At 35.2% G+C, this 17,495-nt stretch overlaps 1 protein-coding gene across 1 annotated transcript; it reads right to left on the bottom strand.

The window, feature by feature from the left end:
- Window positions 1-1,022: 1,022 nt before the first annotated feature.
- On the bottom strand, window positions 1,023-17,482 carry Upf2 (UPF2 regulator of nonsense mediated mRNA decay). Its single transcript, XM_085956110.1, has 11 exons — window positions 17,330-17,482; window positions 16,044-16,741; window positions 15,207-15,419; window positions 14,143-14,397; window positions 12,316-12,449; window positions 5,802-6,096; window positions 5,405-5,620; window positions 4,160-5,191; window positions 3,334-3,483; window positions 3,053-3,198; window positions 1,023-1,727 (listed from the first exon to the last, which is right to left on the bottom strand). Exons 2-11 carry the CDS (start codon window positions 16,734-16,736, stop codon window positions 1,529-1,531), a joined length of 3,333 nt encoding a protein of 1,110 aa, XP_085812236.1. The 5' UTR covers window positions 16,737-16,741; window positions 17,330-17,482; the 3' UTR covers window positions 1,023-1,528.
- Window positions 17,483-17,495: the final 13 nt, after the last annotated feature.

The raw sequence follows: 17,495 nt of genomic DNA on the forward strand, positions 1-17,495 counted from the left end.
ATAAGAAGATTGATGCGTGAATGAAATGAACCCTGGTTTTATTATCTCCTTCCAAATAAATATTAATTTAATTATTACAGATAAGTTTACGGATTATAATTTAGCAGGATGGAAGCACGTGTATGCGTTATGAGAAATTGCGAAGTCGATCGGGCGGAGCGGAACTATAACCTTACGGTTAACTCTTTGATAACTGACTGACAATATTGTTTTCATGTACTGGGTGTTTTTATAGTGATTCGATACAATAGAAAATGCTGTTATCGCTCCTTGAATATTTGATAATCATGCTATGTTGTGTAATGCATAGCTTGTTTGTAAATTATAAATAATTGATTTTAATTTTAGACAATTAAGCACTTTTTAATTATTAGGCACAATTGATTTTCATATAAACAATTTTGTGCATATTATGATGTTTTTTAAATTATAAATAATTATTTAATATAATTATTTTGCTAAATTAGCTTTTTGTTAAAAATTGATTTATTCACATAAATCGCTTGTTTTGCTGTTTCACAATATTATGTTACAAGGTACTTGTAATTATAAATTAAGTCATGCAGATTGTAGGGTATTGACCCCTACACATCTAGCACACCGGTTGCGGAGCATTGATCTACAGCACTATTACCTATGAAACTTCAAATAAAATATTAAAATTGTTTAATTAAAATTTATTATTCAAAAATATTGACCTATGTTTCCTTGAGAGTTTTCAATTAAGCGCGATTGCATACATACCTACTTGTATTTAAGAAAAGATAGAATGTGAACTAAGGACCGAGAAGAATGGAGAGAGCTAAGGGAAGTCTTCATCCAGCAGTGGATCGACCCTGGCTGATGATGAAAATGTTAAATCCAAAAAAGTCTAGATCTAATAAGAATAATTGCATTATGTGTCCATTTAGACCTAGAGCAATGAGTTCCAAAGTAGGTGCTAGATGACTTCAGGGGGCACTGAAAAGCGGAGAGGCTAGAAAGCTGAAAAGGGGCAAAGAATACAAATAAATAGCATAATATATATAAACAACCATTCAGTGCCTTCACTTTTTATTAATGTCCAATCAAAATATAAGACAGTTTTTAAAACATAGAGGCTTAAGAAAAGTCTTAAGATTCAATAGTGTCAGTTTGACAAAATTGACAATAACAATTAGTACATTACTAATATAAAATTAAAATTAACAATTCATACTGAGACAGCAATTTTCATCGCAGCCAGTTCAACAAACATAAAACATAAAACCACATTATAACAAGAAAGATTTTAGTGCGTATTTATCACCTGCGGCACTTTTGTTTAGCCGACAGGCCACCGCTTCGTTTGCACGCATGTCCGAAGGGTGAACAAGCCGCTCTGGACGATAGTGATCCACTTCCACTTCCGAAGAGTCCACTCCGCTACTCCATCGACGGCATTCCAACGTCAGCCTCCGCAGCCGGCGGGCCGACAATTATTCAAATGCATTTTTCTCAGGTCATCGCGTTTGATTCTTCTTGACAATTCATAGTTCACGGCAGAAAATCATTTCAATTTCTTTGTGCCAAAAATGAGGTCTACGTCCGGAGCGCCTTTCGGGTGTTGGTACTTGTGGCGGAAATGCTGGCCGCGATTCGGATTACCCCCGCTGCCCCCTCCGCCGCCTCCTCCCCCACCGCCGCTTGTGTTGTTTTCACCGCAATACTCTTCTTCTTCTTGACGTTCGGTTATATTTAATGTGAGTCTAAAAAAAGTATCATTATTAAAAATATTGAAGAAAAACCTTCTAAGGAGATATAGTTTAAATAATTACAAGATAAAAAGAACTATTTATATACGTTTTTATATTTTTTGTTGAATCATATAAACTTGACAATTCCATGTATTAATAAATACTTTTTTTTGTACTTTATAGAAATACTGAATAAATATAGAATACTGAAATGTCATTTTGACATTTCATATTGATTTCCATAGTAACGCACGTATATATTAATAATTTAGTTGCTAGGACTGGACACACAAGAAAAAATTTGTACTGGACAAACAAGAATACGAGCTAATAAAAACGTGGTAAAATGGAAGTGATGCTGATAATGAATGATACTTGAAATTTATTTGCCAAATCCAAACTAAAATAAAAATTTCATGTAATAGTGTAACAAGCCTAAAAGAATTATAGTAAAATGAGCTATCACATATAATCACAAATAACAGTACATAAGTAAATAACCAAAGTAATTTCTTGGGAAAGAGCAATTTGCAGGTCTGTAATGAATGTAATGTTCAGGAGGGTATATCAGGAGATATATCCATACAATATCCCAAATTTGAGTGACACAGAGTAGAGCTGTGACTTGCAAATGTATTTGAGAACATCGAGGAACTGAAATGTGTTCTGGTATCAGTGAGGATGGAAGATAGAATTATAAAGTTCTTCCAGGGAATTGAAGGGGAGCTTAAACAACAAATCCTCATAAAGGAGAAGAGTCAATATGATAACGAGTTGCAGTCAAAGCCTCGGTAATATAAAAAAAGAGTGCCAATAGCAGGCTGACTTCTATTTTATTTACAAACACGTACTCAAATGCTGCACAAAGCATATATTGTTCTACAGTTATCAACCATATTAAAAACATTCTGAAAACAAGTGTTTTAATACACACATAGTATATTTTTTATTGGTTCAAATTTTTAAATCGTTATGCTGACCTGCTAATTGTCGTTTAATTATAACAAAGAAGACGAAATATCCAGTAAACAATAACAGTTATAAAGTGCTGCCATACTTCAGAAGAAAAATTATTATTATCACTGTCTTATCAGTTTACAAACATAATCTTTTTGCATTGACATATTATGTAATTTTATAAATTTTCATTTTAAGTAGGCTTCAAAAATAAAGGCAAACTGAAAATAGAATGTAACACTCTAAATAATTGAAAATATGTCAGTTTATTTATTATATTTAATGAGTTTTATCTCTGATATGACGATTATGAAATATAAACGAAATTGACTGATTACAGTAAATGGTTGTAAATTCGTAATTAATATACATAATATTACCTTTTGACCCGCTCCATTTCAAGTCTATCAGCTATGGCTTGCTGTTTTAAGTTTGTTGCTAATTCAGCGGGTGCATCAAAAGATTTATACTGCTGTTTGGTCCCCTTTCGAACCATCAAAACAAATTCCACACTATCATTGCCTTGCTGAAATAAAATTTTAAGGACAAATAAGATTCCGTAAGTACTATGAATTGAAAGACAATCTGAAAAATCTATATATTTATTATGGTAGATGATGAATAACATTAAACCTTGGGATTATAAAATTATTATACTAACCAAGAGTTGTTCGTAGGTCTTCTTGGTTTGCTGGCGACAGTGCACAGGAACTGATATGTCCCTTTGGGATGAACGACCTTCTCGCTGTCTTTCCGTTATATTATCTGACAGCATCTTCTCCAATGCCAATTCGAATTCAGCGTCTTCCACCTGACAATAATGAATAATAAAATTGATTATCGTCTTTAGTAAATCAAAGTCAATATTAAAAATGTTCTTTAATGCAGAGCAAATGTCTCAAAGGTATATCTGAAAATTTTAATAATCCCAGGAAATTTTATATTAATGCACTGATACACAGTCGAAATAATAGATTCATGTTTCGGTGGTTGCTTTCTTCATAAAAAATTTCAACGCAGCATAATGCTCTTCCCTTATTGCAGACATTACGGACGAAGAGATTTTCGTCGAATGGAACCGGTTAATTATTTGTAATTAAATGAAACACAATTTTATAATACTTATTCCACTTTTTAAATAAATTCTGTACCGGTTTCGTCCTCTTCAAGGGTTGAGTTTTAGATACCAGTAAAGGATGTATTTTCTGACTTTTTTACGTTTTCTGAGTGTTAAAGCAAAATGATTCTATTTGTGACAAATTACGCAAAGTTGGGTTTTCAACAGTGGCTGTAATAAAAACCAAATATTCCTCCAAACTCAACGTAGAGCACGAAATTACAGTGGCCATGTCTAGTTTGTTTTCTAGAATTGAGAAACAGATTTGAGAAGTGAACTACAGACTCAATCGTGAAATGGATGTATGATAACCACTGCTTTCATATAAAAAAAAAACCCTACGGAAAGATCAAAAGACATAATGACAAACCTGCTTTTGAGGTGGTGACCGCGGAGTGTCTTGTTGATCGATGAGCGGTAAATCATCAGCCTCTGTCAGCTCGTCTTCATCGGAGCTGTCAGATACGATGTGATGATCAGAATTTCCTTCATCGTCTGTCTCCACAATGGTCTCCAACCCTTCACTCTCGGGGTCTTCTGAGTTCTGTTCCGCCTCTCCCCCATCACTGTTCAAATCGGGAAACAGGGTGTTCTTCAATTCCTCGACGGCGTCCTTACAGTCCTGCCAGCTTTTGTATGCCACCAGCTTCGGTCTCAGGCTGGCGAGGCACTCTTGATATATATTCTTCACGTATATGGGAAACAGATTGTCGTCAGTCCAGTATGGATCCGAATATTTGAACCAATAGTAATTTTGGAAGAAAATCAGAAAATAGTCTAGCTTTCTCTTGCTGGAGCCGCTGTTGAAGTATGCTCCGCAGGTCTCCAGCAGAACGCAGACCAGCCGAATGCGGAATGCACTGTCTGGCGAATCCAATGATGACTCGATGGTGTGATCCATTGTGATGCCGAAGTTGATGAACGAGTACAGAGCATTGAAGATGTCGCGTGAGTCGACCAGCTTGTAGTTGTACAATTCTCCAAGGTAACGTGCCATGGCGATACGGCGCTGATTGTGCCTCGGGTGGGGGTGCTCCAAGGTGATTCGCAGGTCTTCGAGGACCTGGTCAACGACTCGGGAGCCGATCACCTCCTGCCATGCGGCCAGGGCGGCAACCAGCCGAGCCAGGCAGCGGCGACCCGCGTGCTTAGCCTTCCATCCCGCCGCCAACCAGTGAACCGCCAGAGCGCACAGTTCTTCGTTTTCCCAGTCAATTTTACGCATCAGTCTGAGTGTTTTGTCTTCATTGCTCTTTTGCAAATCCTGGTGTAGAATTTTTTGAATAAATCTGTGCAGCGGTGGCTCCTCCTCTCTAGCGATGGCAGCGCAGTCGGGTGGATTTACAAAATAATACGCATTCTCTATCTGGGTTACGTGGCGGGAGTCGTTCACCGATACGGCCTGCAAAATGATTACTCTATGTATATTTTTTTTTATATCTAGACCCAAATTTATTTTGTATGCTTTACACAAAGTATAAAAGAGAACTGGGAAACAATGCATCTTTGGGATAAAGACATTTAACAGTAATGAATCCCCGACTGTACTTGTCGATAACTTCAATGAAACGATTTTAAAATGATCAAAACTAAATATGTATAATATAGTAAATACCTTGATACGCATCATTTGTTGTAGATATATGGCCATCCTTTGATGAGTATCAGGAGAACAGTACAAGTATCTACCACAAGTTTCGAGTAAATTGCAAGCCATTTCAATATGGTGATGTTTAAAGTCGTGTAGCAATACTTTTAAACAGTAGAGGGCTTCTATCTTCGAATAGAGTCCAAATTTAACCAACTCTCCGATAAATCGAACAACTTTGATCTGAAGACAAAAAAAGTCAAATGTATTGATTACTTCAACATAATATGTATTATATTATCTTATTTACATATATTAACAGTCTCGGTATAACTGTAGCTTTGTTTACTAACTTCATTCATTGTTACGATTAAGTAAAAATTATTTACAAGGCAAATATTACACTGATACAAAAGTCCCTTACTTTCGATTCAATGTTGATTTGATCTTTTTTTCGAACGTGATATTTAAAATCTTGCTTCAGCATCTGGCAAAGATCAGTTCCGATATCGGGTAACACGGGATACAATATGGCTGCAAATCTGGCATAAAACGGCAACAAATCCAACCGTGTACGCGGCACACTAAATAAAACTCTCGTGAACTTCTTCCGATTATGTTTAGTGTTTACGTATAGAATAAAATCGGCCGCAGAATTATCTATCATTTCACGGTTCACGCAATTTGGCATATGACTAGAAAATGTCTCCAAATGATATCTGAAACAAGTAAAAATTCCTATACATATTCAATATACAGAAGTATTTAAGCCACATATAATTATATATTGATGATGATGATGATGATGATAATGATGATGTTATGTATATATTAGTTATGCAAGTAGTATCATGCATAACTAGTGTAATAAAGTAGTGTAACCCAAAGACATCGGGTGATTTCAGTCGGTCCATTGGATGCTGTGGACGCAGTGCGTCTCTATATATTTAATATATCCATAACACCAATAAAAAACATTTTATTAAAAGCCGCGGCTAATAATATTATTATAATAATATGCTATATATTTATTTATTTATTTAAGAATACAAAACATTGTGGACATAACAAATCTAAATTCAAGACGTACACAACATGAGATTTACATTATAAGTCAAACATTACCCTCACAAGAGAGAAGAGAATATAGAAAAAGATATATATATACATAATAACAAAAAAAAAATAACCAAAACATACTTAAGCACAATTTAATAGAGAAAAATACAATTTTATACAGAAAAATACAGTTTCAAAAATAAAATGCAAAGTACATCATTGAAAATGTCTATGTCTTTAGGGAGCGCATTTACTAGTCTTGCACCCCTCGCTAATGGTGCCTGATAGGCTTGACACGAGGAAACGGTTCCAATCCAGAATAAATCATGACTGCGACCACGTAGGTAATTGACAGGCGCATGGAAATTCAAATTCATTAGGACACCAGGATTGGAAACCATCCCTCGCGATAACAGGCAAAAGTGTTTCAACAGCAGAAGAGACCGACGAGATTCAAGAGAGTGAAAAGTAAGCATGCCTTGTAGAAAGGCAGTCGGAAAATAATCATCTGACGAATTATCGAAAGGAAAATAGTTAAATGTTTTAAAATAAAGACATCGAAGAAATTTCTTCTGGACGCGTTCTAAAATAAGCTTATAGGAAACCTCATAAGGACACCAGATAATCGACCCATATTCAAGAATGCTACGCACTAATGAGACGTAGAGTGTACGTAATACATTAGGATTCTTGAATGGTTTGGATTGTCGCATGATGAATCCTAGAAGCTTACTCGCACGTAGAGCCGTGGAAGTTATATGCGAGTGAAAGGATAATGAAGAATCAAAAATTATCCCAAGATCTTTCGCCGATCATTTGTCAGTATTAAATTCTAATTTATTCTTTTTTGACCAACTTTCAATTGAACAGAGACTTCTCTGTAACATGCAACAGTCCAACTCATTGCGAATTGGTGCATATAATTTCAAATCATCCGCAAAAAGTAAAAATTCTACACCATCCATGGCTTCAACTATATCATTGACAAATATGAGGAACATAATTGGTCCAAGATTTGATCCTTGGGGAACACCTGAAAGAGTTTGAAAGACTTCAGATGCACACCCAGCGTACTCGACATATTGACAACGATGCGAAAAATAAGATTTGAAAAAATTTACAAAATTAATAGATCCGCCTACTGCACTCAGTTTAGTTAAAAGAATATCATGATCAACTCGATCGAAAGCCTTTGACATATCCGTATAAATTGCATCAACTTGACAATGATTGTCTAGTGAACGAGATATGTATTCAGTGTACTCCATGAGGTTGGTAACAGTTGATCGAGTAGATCGAAAACCATGTTGAGCGTCAGTCAGCTGACCATCCACATGTGTATACCTATATATATTTATGTAAAATGGACTCAAATAGTTTGACCGGTGCAGAGAACAGCCACTGGTCAGAAGTTAGTTATTTCAGATACCGAGCCATTTTTATACACCGGTCGTATACGAGTTAAGCTCCAACATTCAGGGAAGGTAGATTTACTTAAACATAGATTGAAAATATACAACAAAGGATCGCTTAAAAGTTTTTTGCATCCTTTTAATAGCCATGGAGGAATGCCATCTGGACCTACTGAGGATTTCGGATATAGTCTAGAGAAAGCATATTTCATATCTGACTCATCCAGAGGACCAATATTTAGTATGGGCCAAGAAGACGAAAAGTATTCAGGTTGAGGTTGAAGTTTTGGTGGAATCGTGGAATAAACTGACCTAAAATATTCAGCAAAACCGTCAGCGATGGATTTATAGCCATTCAATACACTACCCCTAAAAGACATAGACGATAGCTGTGCAGAAGAGTTACATAAGCTCCTAACATACGTCCAAAAAGTTTTCGGGTCTGAGGTTAAATTCAAGGAAATTTTCTCAATGTACGCTTTGTGAGCAGCGTCAATGGCGCGATGAACTCTTCTGCGCATATCGGAGAAAGCACCATAATCATCCAGGCACTTCGAGCGCTTCCATCGTTTATGACAGATGGCTTTCAAGTCAATGGATTTAATAATGCTATGAGTGAACCATTTAGGGTAGTCGCCTTTGAAGAAATTCCATTTATTAAAAAAGAAAGTTTCCGAGCTAACAGAATTGAAATTATTGCTATCGCTAAGACGACTATTGGAAAAATTATGATAATTGATTGGCAACTCAACTAATAGAGCAGGATGGTAAGCGTCTTCCTGAACAAGGGGATCAACGCAAGCATTCACCTGTGCATTACAATCTGTATCCGCCAAGACCAAGTCCAATATGCGTGATTTCACATTTTTAATTTGAGAAAACTGTTTAAAGTGCATACAGCTCAGAAAGTGCGCAAATTCCAAATCAACATTGGTGGATGCCGAATAAAGATTGAAGTCACCGATGATTGCAATTGAGCTGCCAATAGACAAATTTTCAAAATATGAGAAAAACATATTATAAGTATTACAGGATGATCGAGGCGGAAAATAAACACAGCTAATAATAAAAGGCGACCCATTACACAGCAATTTGACAATAATTACATCGATACCAGTAAATATATGGTCAATCACAGATACGCTATCTACCCGATCGCGAACGGCAATTAACACACCGCCACCCCTTTGACCAAATGAACGATCACAACGAAATACAATATATCTACTATCGAAAAGTTCACCATCACAAATCGAGTCATTGAGCCAGGTTTCAGTCAAGCATATGACAGAAATGTCACTTGCCAAGAGAGTATTACGCATCTCGATTGTCTTCGTCCTGAGACCACGAACGTTCTGATAATAAACGTCAATGTATTTAGGTGACCGTCACGAGCTTTTGCTTGTAGTATGGGGTGAAGCTGACTTATTCCAACGCCATTCATTGACTATCGAGTCAACCGGCCAAATTTCAGGAACAAGAAAATGGCCAATAGAGGACTCTGGAACTGTTATCCTGAATGAAGAATATTTATTCTTTGTATTTAATTTAATTACTTCAAATTTTATATCACCTACACTCTCCTTCACATAATCAGTTAGGCCGCTTACTGTAGTGTCTGGGTGTAATGACCAAATGTGTAGACTTCTGCGTTTTTCAACGCCAGAACACGATTTGGAACCAGGTTTGGAACCACATATTTTTTTGAGGGTAGAAGTTTGCAGGCTAGGTCGCTTAGATTCATTTCCAGTGGATAAATTACGATGACTCATTGGGCTCCTTTTTTTTACCGTTGACCATTCGCCAATGCTTGTAGATTGTGACTGAATGACGGTAATCTGTTCAGCAAATAGTGGCTCAACTTGTTTGTTTTTGTCTTTCACAGCCGTAGATATGGACACCGGTGGTGACGGAGCTACAATAACTTCGTCAGGCAAAATGTCTAAGGGCGAAACCGAAACACTCTGTGCTTGTATGTCCTTGTACTCCTTGCTTGTACTCCTCAGGGTCTCGTTTTCAACCGTTAATTCAGCAACTGCAGCAATCAAATCATTCGAAGCAATAGCCAGTCGCCCTTGCAGCTCTTTTGTGACTTTAGATTTCACTTCAGCCAAAACTTTGACGATATAGTTTTTGCACGAAATCACTTGTTTGCACGCCATTTTTTATAAAATTATTTAATTCGTGAATGTAAACAAACACAATAATTATAACAGTAAATATCAGTAATCACACGAATTAAATAAATACTTAATGACCGGTAATTACGTTTCAGCCAGCTTGGCAATAGAGTCTAACGGTATAAGTGAAATTAATTAGTGGATTATGATTACTTATTAACAATTAAATACGTCTAATAACATAGCACAGATAAAATATTGCTATTGCTATAGGTGTGTTGCTAGAATAATTGTAATATCCATAAATTCCATCAGTCCAGAAAGCTGACGCAATATAACCACAGTCTGATGTGGACCTCGGCTCATTCCGTTTCGCGCATCTATGAAATATATCACGTATAAAGCGTAGCTTACATTGCAATAGCACATATTCATCCATATCAAAAGTTTAACCAGCGTGCTACATACAATAAATTGCTGTACCTCCTATTAGTGTGGTTGCATGAGTGATTATTTTCTGTAAAGTTATTTATTTTGCTTCACAGTTTCATTCATACAACTAACCAAAATATATATTTTTATCAACATTTTATTCAGGTTTAGTAATTAAAAATCTGAATAATTTGTATAAAAATTATTATGTTTTAATAAATACTACATACATATTGTCGTATGCATAAGATTCCCAAAAACCTTATAGGCTATATACTGGACGTTTGTATGCATGAGTACAAACGTAATTAGCTGTTAAGTGACGTCACGAATGTGAGATCTCATTTGTCCTGGTGTTCGTATTATAAAATTTCATTCCCCGATAAATAATTCAAAATTTTGAAATTGAAAATGTGTCTGAAAGTGTGCGAACGGTACCATATAAATTTAATAATTATACATGAATAATTATTATGAACTTTAAATAATTTATCAGCTATTTTATCACATGTATTTTAAAATTATTCTACTGTACGATAGGTTGTATTGCCAGTAAACTTTTCCATTTGGTGGCAACACTGAATACATTTGGTGGCAATACTGAATATTATTATGACTAACTTCACTTCAATGCGACTTCTTCAATTATTATGAGAAATGTCAAAACAGAATAAGAATAAATGACAGAAAATGCAAATGATTTAGACAATAATATGTAATGATCTCTGTATAATATTATCAATTATACCAATCACCGTATGACACTATTGATGTTTCCAGTGTATTTGAGAGTTGTGCCTTGTTTATTACAGTTATCTTACAATAATTAACTAGGTAGGTAGGTACCTATTTTGAAGAACGCAGAATGCTTCCACTTGTATATTTTAATGCCAGATACAGCAGTAGGTACATATTTTTGCGGTGGTTTAGCGGGGATATTTTATCGTAATCTTACGTAAGTCCATCTTATGTCTACATGAGAAATATTGCAAGCAAAATAGGAACGAGGCATTTTATCAGTTACCTACTATCTAGATTATAGACTAGGGATCAAAATTATATGTATTTTGTAAACAGCACGACTAGGAACTGTTTTTAGAGTTCGCAGAATCTACAAAACGAACAAGGGCCTCAACCAAACGTTTGTTGCAATGATTGCAAAATTAAAATGACATTTAAAAGTGACAGCTGAGGCAGCCATTTTGAATGGCGCGTGACGTCAGATCGCTTACGTCACAAACAGTCTTATAAGCTATTCGATGGAAAATCGGTTAAATAGCTTATAAAGAATTTGGGAATCTCATACATGCGGCCCATAATGTTTTACAAAATATCCATTTTACACATAAATCCCTCATATATAGATAGATAGCAAGTTAAAGAAGGAATTTTTTTAAATAGGTAATTCTAGTATTACCGATTGTTTTGAGAAATAAAACCAAACATAAACTATGTAAATAAATATAATATTTACAGTAAATATATTTAAGTATATAATATTTTGTACACCCAACACATTATAATATATTTAGAGGAGATACCCTGATGTGCTCGACGGTTTGTACAAAGATTTTAGGCAATTCGATCAATCAAGATGCGTTGGCTATGTAATGTGCACCGTATGGATGAAAAAGAATAGGCAAAGACAGTGCCGGGCGATCCAGTAAGACACAGAAGAGGCAGGCCAAAACTTCACTGGCGAGATGGAGCCAATGATCGGTGTATACTCGGGGTACCGAACTGTAAAACAGCTTATATGGATAGGGACAGATAGAAAGAGCTGTTGGAAGAAACAAGGACTGACACCGGATCATCGCGGTCCTGATGATAATGCTCGTTTCAATGGGTTTTACTAAAACTATGTAATTTTTTTATTCATCTTACAGGAATAATTTAGGCGTATAGTTATACTAACTTGTTGGATACATTCGTGGTTTGAGGCTCCTCTATTTCTGGTTCAGGAATATTTGTTGGATCCTCTGCATCATTAAATTCTTCATCTTTTAACTCTTCATCTAATATCTCTTCAGAAACGACTTCAGGGCTAACCTGTTGATGCAATTATTCAAAGACTTAAGACAAGATGTAGTGAGAGTATAATAAGTGACATATTAGCAGCAGTGTTGCAAACTGTCAGTGACTAAAATATGCCAGACAAAAAGGAAATTTGGCCACATTTAGTTCATTGTTAAGATATAGGTAAGGTAAAGCTCGAAGAAATCGACACCTCCTACGTATAAGGTCGGAAATGCAAAATTAATGCAAAGTAACTTTTCAGTAGTACGACTTTAATAAATTTTAATGACTCAATATGCTGGAATCGTAATTTTTTAGTTATGCCTATAAAATGATCGTTTTATTGATCTTTAAAATTATTTAATTTTATTAAGACAAAATAGCCAAAAACGCAGTTCCAACCATTTACGTACGAGGTGTCGAAATAGTCCTGGATCAACGGCTATATTCGGCATTCGGTAATATTTGGTATTTATGGACAAGCAATAGGGTAAGTGGGTCATGAAGGGGGCAACAGGGTGCACCCTTCCTGTGTAGTGCGTGATAGATGTGACAGTAATTACATGATATTATAATTACTTTTATTTTAGTGCTATGAATGAATAATGACGGAAGGTTCATCATTATTGGATTTTAAATATAAGTAGCTATTAATGTTAATGATGACTGATTTCATTGCAACTAATGATTTTATATTTACTTAATGACGTCATGTTATACCTCTAATAATTATTTACTTACTGATATTAATGCATTGTGTGAAGCTAGGAAGCTAGCTGAATATGTAGTTTTGGAAGATTAATCTTAGAATATATTAGTTTTAAGGTATTAATTATTTAATGATTTAAATCTTGATTCATAATCTACTACATAATTAAATAGTCTACAATTCTAATTAATATAGATAAACATAACTGTATATACTTCTTGTGTTTTTTTATTTTTATTATTAAGGTAATGAACATTTCCTGTTTCTTACTTCCACTCATACATTGTTGGTTTACCTGTCAAAGTAGAAGGTTTGTCGAATGATCCAGGTCTATTTTTATGACCTCTACCAAAGGCCATAATGTAGGTTTGCAAGAAAATTTGGTGTAATAATTTCCCTTTTTTATAAGGAATTTCAAGCTGTTTGTGTTGTCGAAAAATACTATATAATATAATTAACTATTTTTTTTATGCAACGAATAATTCACAAGATTTAAGAATGTAACACTCTAATTATTGAACATACATAATTTGATGTCGGTTAGTAATTATTAAAGTAATACCTACTTTTTTTTTTAATACAAAAGCCGATTGCCAATGGTAACTCAATTTGGAAAGCGCTTCAGCGAGTATTTAAGAACCAATAGTTAAAATTTGTCACAATTAAGTATGGCGCCAATAGCATAGTTGTCTATCTATGTACATGGGCGCAAAACCTGAGAGATGCAGGTTCGATTCCTGCTGGGTGTCTTACTTTTTTCAAAAAGATTCTTTCTATTGATTATAAAATATTTTCTCAGAAGTGTTTTCAAAATTATGTATGTTCAATACTATATTTAATGCCACACACCAAATACGTATTTTACAAACTAGATGCTTATTTAAAAATTCTAGATTAGGTAAAAAAACGCCAAGTTGGCAATGTTCATTAGCAGTAATGAAATTTAGGATTACCAATCAGGCCGGCGAATATAAGACTTTAATTTAAATAGCTGGTTCAAAACAGTTCCGTTGTTACCTCTTTTTGTGGCTGGTAGTTTGGGAAGAAAACTTTTAAGTCTGGTAAATTGGTATAGAAGCTGCGCGTGTCTTCGTCTTGCCATGGATCATTAGCTGGTAATTTGTGATCTCCGTCAGCATCGGGAGCCACATTCTCAGAAGCGTTAACCAACGAAGCCATACTGCTAACGACAGGCTCTCCTGCCTCCCCCAGGTCTTCCCCGAGGATATCGGCGAAACTCTGTGCACCCGTCAACAGTCTATCGAAGTTCGACTGAAAAAATAAATAAAAATAATGCATATTTTTTTCCACTATACCATAATTTTTCAGATAACTCCAAAATAAATCAAAGAAGTAATGGGTACAGCTGTGAATGGCGAATAAAACCACCTATTGGACGAATAAATGTTATTATTCAGAATAAATGTTATTATTCAGAATAAATGTTTAGTTTATTTTAATTATTATTTTTTTATAGAAACTGATTTTTCTTATATCTCCAAAGTGCAGTTTTAATCGCCTGTGTTCATATAAATATTAGTTACGATTACAGACTATAATCTCATAGTATTTAAAGTGTCAGTTTTTCACATTGTAATTTCATTACTTACAGATGGAATAAAAGTCAATTACCACTATTTGTGGCCATTGATATATGTATATTTTTTTAATTGGCTCTACAATCCGAATGATGTGAATTTTATTCGCCTCACGAAGATTTCATAGTAGATTTTTGTTTTTACGAGAAAAGGATGTTATCCATTCACTCAACATATAAAATTTATCCAAACACATTAAAAAAAATAACAACAATCTGGTAGATCCGGGATTCACAAATATTGCTGCTCGGGAATCCCGGGCACATTAAAACAAAGTCTACAAATCTCACGTTAAATAACAGCTTAAAATTGAGTCTTCGTCATTGATAGCCATAGGTATAGTTATCAAAAAGGAAGAATGTAAACCTATCTATTCTATATGCATTGTTTGTGAACAAAATCTACCAAACAATTTAAAATGAATTTAACAATCAGTAGTTGTGATTCAAATGTATTTTTACAGTATTGAAAAGTACAGCTAACCTGATTAGTCTCAAGCTGGTCTCTGCGTTCCTGTGATAGTTCACCTCTGGTGTGAAGAATTCTTTGATTAGCCACATGCAATCCGTGCAGCTGTTGGCGTTGAGCCGCCAAATGCCGAGTGAGAGTTAAAAAGTATTCTCGGAGAGTTGTGCGAACTACTGTTTGTTTCTCTGGGAGCAGGAATTCACTCCTTGGAATTGTCACACCGAATTGCTGAAACATATTCAAAATCAAAGACGTCGAAAAAATCTGTTGTAGACGGAACCTAAATATATGAAACTGAAATTGAACATAGCCTTGCTTTTTCCTCCACCACCCGCCACGTGTCCACACCTGCTATACAAGCATATATTGTGGGAGCAGTTCCAGGAGCAACTTCCCAAGACCTTGCACTAGAGTGTGCATGATTCCTATTTTGATATAATATATTACAGTCATTCCTGGATGAGAGAAGACCTTCTCGCTAGTCATAAAACGCTGCAAACTTTTTGAAATCTGAGAAATTTTCCCAGTTCAACTGAGGGTCGGACCGATTTGAGAAGCTCTTTCAACTGACATATGGGGACACTCCCAAAGGATGTGATCGGCATTCTGCAATTGAATATAGGCTATCAAGGCTAATAATTAATTTCGAATTGCTGATTCATTTGTTCACTCCCTTGCGTTCTGAGATTTATTCGCCAGGGTCGAATTGAGTGAAAACATCTTGCAATAGTGTTTCAACCATAAAACAGGACCATAGCGAACAAGATTTATATATCGTCTATTTTTACATTCGGATCATTTGGTGACTATTGCCCATCCTTACAATATTAGTAATATATAGCGGATGCTTACCTTCGATAAATCCTTAATTTTCTTTGGAACTAGACCTGCATAATCTTCTCCGCAATGTTTGCAAAATGAAAGGAGAATATTGATATTATTGTGTTCTTCTTTGTCCATGTGGATTAATACTGTTAGAACGCTTCCTAAGAGCGACAGTCCCATCTTGTTGCTGAATATTCCACACGTAATGAGTTCCCCGTAAAATCTCAGGTCCACTCTCAACTTAGACGCGTTTGATATTTTATCAGAGGCCTTGAAGGTTAGAATTTTTTGCCAATTTTCGAATAAGTTTTGTGAAAACTCTGAATAATTTTGGTGGAGGATTGAACACAGTTTAATTGCGGCCGGAACGTCGGACATTTTCAATTTTGCCTCCGTCAACGCCGAGGCCACTTCTGATATGTATTTAGTCAAATTTAAAGCAGCAAAGTCTTTGATTGAGGAGTCCAATTGGGATGCTGAGAATATCTTCATTTTTTTTACGAATGTGGTGTTTTTTTTAACCCCAGAATCTAACTTTGTGTAGTGACTGTCCTGGGGTCTAACACAAGTTTGATTCTGTAGCCGAAGCTCCGCCTTTTGCTTTAGGCGCACATCAAGGTCTGCTATGTATTCCATCAGCACAGTCTTATCGTCATCTTTCTCTTTTTCGTTGACATCATCATTGGACGCATTGCTATCTTTACTATTTGGCTCAGCCATTGTCTCTAGAAAACCAAATAAATTATTTAAAAAACCACGCGTGCAGTGCAGACAAGAGCAGTCGAGCTGTTTTAATAATTTAATTTAAGACTTTTATTGTAAAAAATTAGGCATTATGGTGATGGGCTATCTACCATTTTTAAGAATATGCTTAGCGAACTGAGAATCAGTTCTTCCATTTATGGATCATACCGATTGAATCGTATGCTGTTTTATTGTTTTACTTATTGTTATATATTGAACACGGATAAAATCACACGCTTAGCCTCTTCTATATCAAATAAATACACAATGTACATGAATATCGATAATATATTATCCTCTGTTTCTGCATGGATTCAAACCTTACCTAACAAGTAAACATCAAGATTGCTGTCATTGTTTATATTTTCATTACCTATCATTCATGAATTGAAAGTGAATTTCCCGCGTCCAAACCGTATCACAACTCAGTTTAAATCCAATAAAAGCCTCAGGGATGAATAGAGTCATACTAAATATGTAGTTAAAATCGTAAAACTCTATTTTTTACGAAATATGTGTAGACATTTTGAAGCGATTGTAGGGTTATGAATATAAAATGTGTACTCTACCTGAGAGCCAGTGCAAATAATAAAATAAAAAATCTTGAATTGCACAATTCTTATCAAGTCATATTTATAAACGCGTAATATAACCAAGTTTTTCCAAAAGTTAGCATAAATGAAGACAGCAAACACCAACAACGCTGCTCATTCTATCTGTCACAGTGTTGCCATA

The sequence above is a fragment of the Rhyacophila brunnea genome, unplaced genomic scaffold (genome assembly GCF_057557595.1).
Source record: "Rhyacophila brunnea isolate RB1 unplaced genomic scaffold, BYU_Rbru_1.0 scaffold_5, whole genome shotgun sequence".
NCBI lineage: Eukaryota > Metazoa > Arthropoda > Insecta > Trichoptera > Rhyacophilidae > Rhyacophila > Rhyacophila brunnea.

What these genes read in the sequence shown, in the direction of transcription:
- Upf2 (XM_085956110.1), bottom strand. Translation starts at nt 16,736, where the DNA reads ATGGCTGAGCCAAATAGTAAAGATAGCAATGCGTCCAATGATGATGTC. An exon ending in ACTACCAGCCACAAAAAGAG is followed by an intron (nt 12,450 to 14,142) that starts GTAACAACGGAA and finishes TTGCATCAACAG; the next exon opens with GTTAGCCCTGAAGTCGTTTC. An exon ending in ACCACGAATGTATCCAACAA is followed by an intron (nt 6,097 to 12,315) that starts GTTAGTATAACT and finishes TACTTGTTTCAG; the next exon opens with ATATCATTTGGAGACATTTT.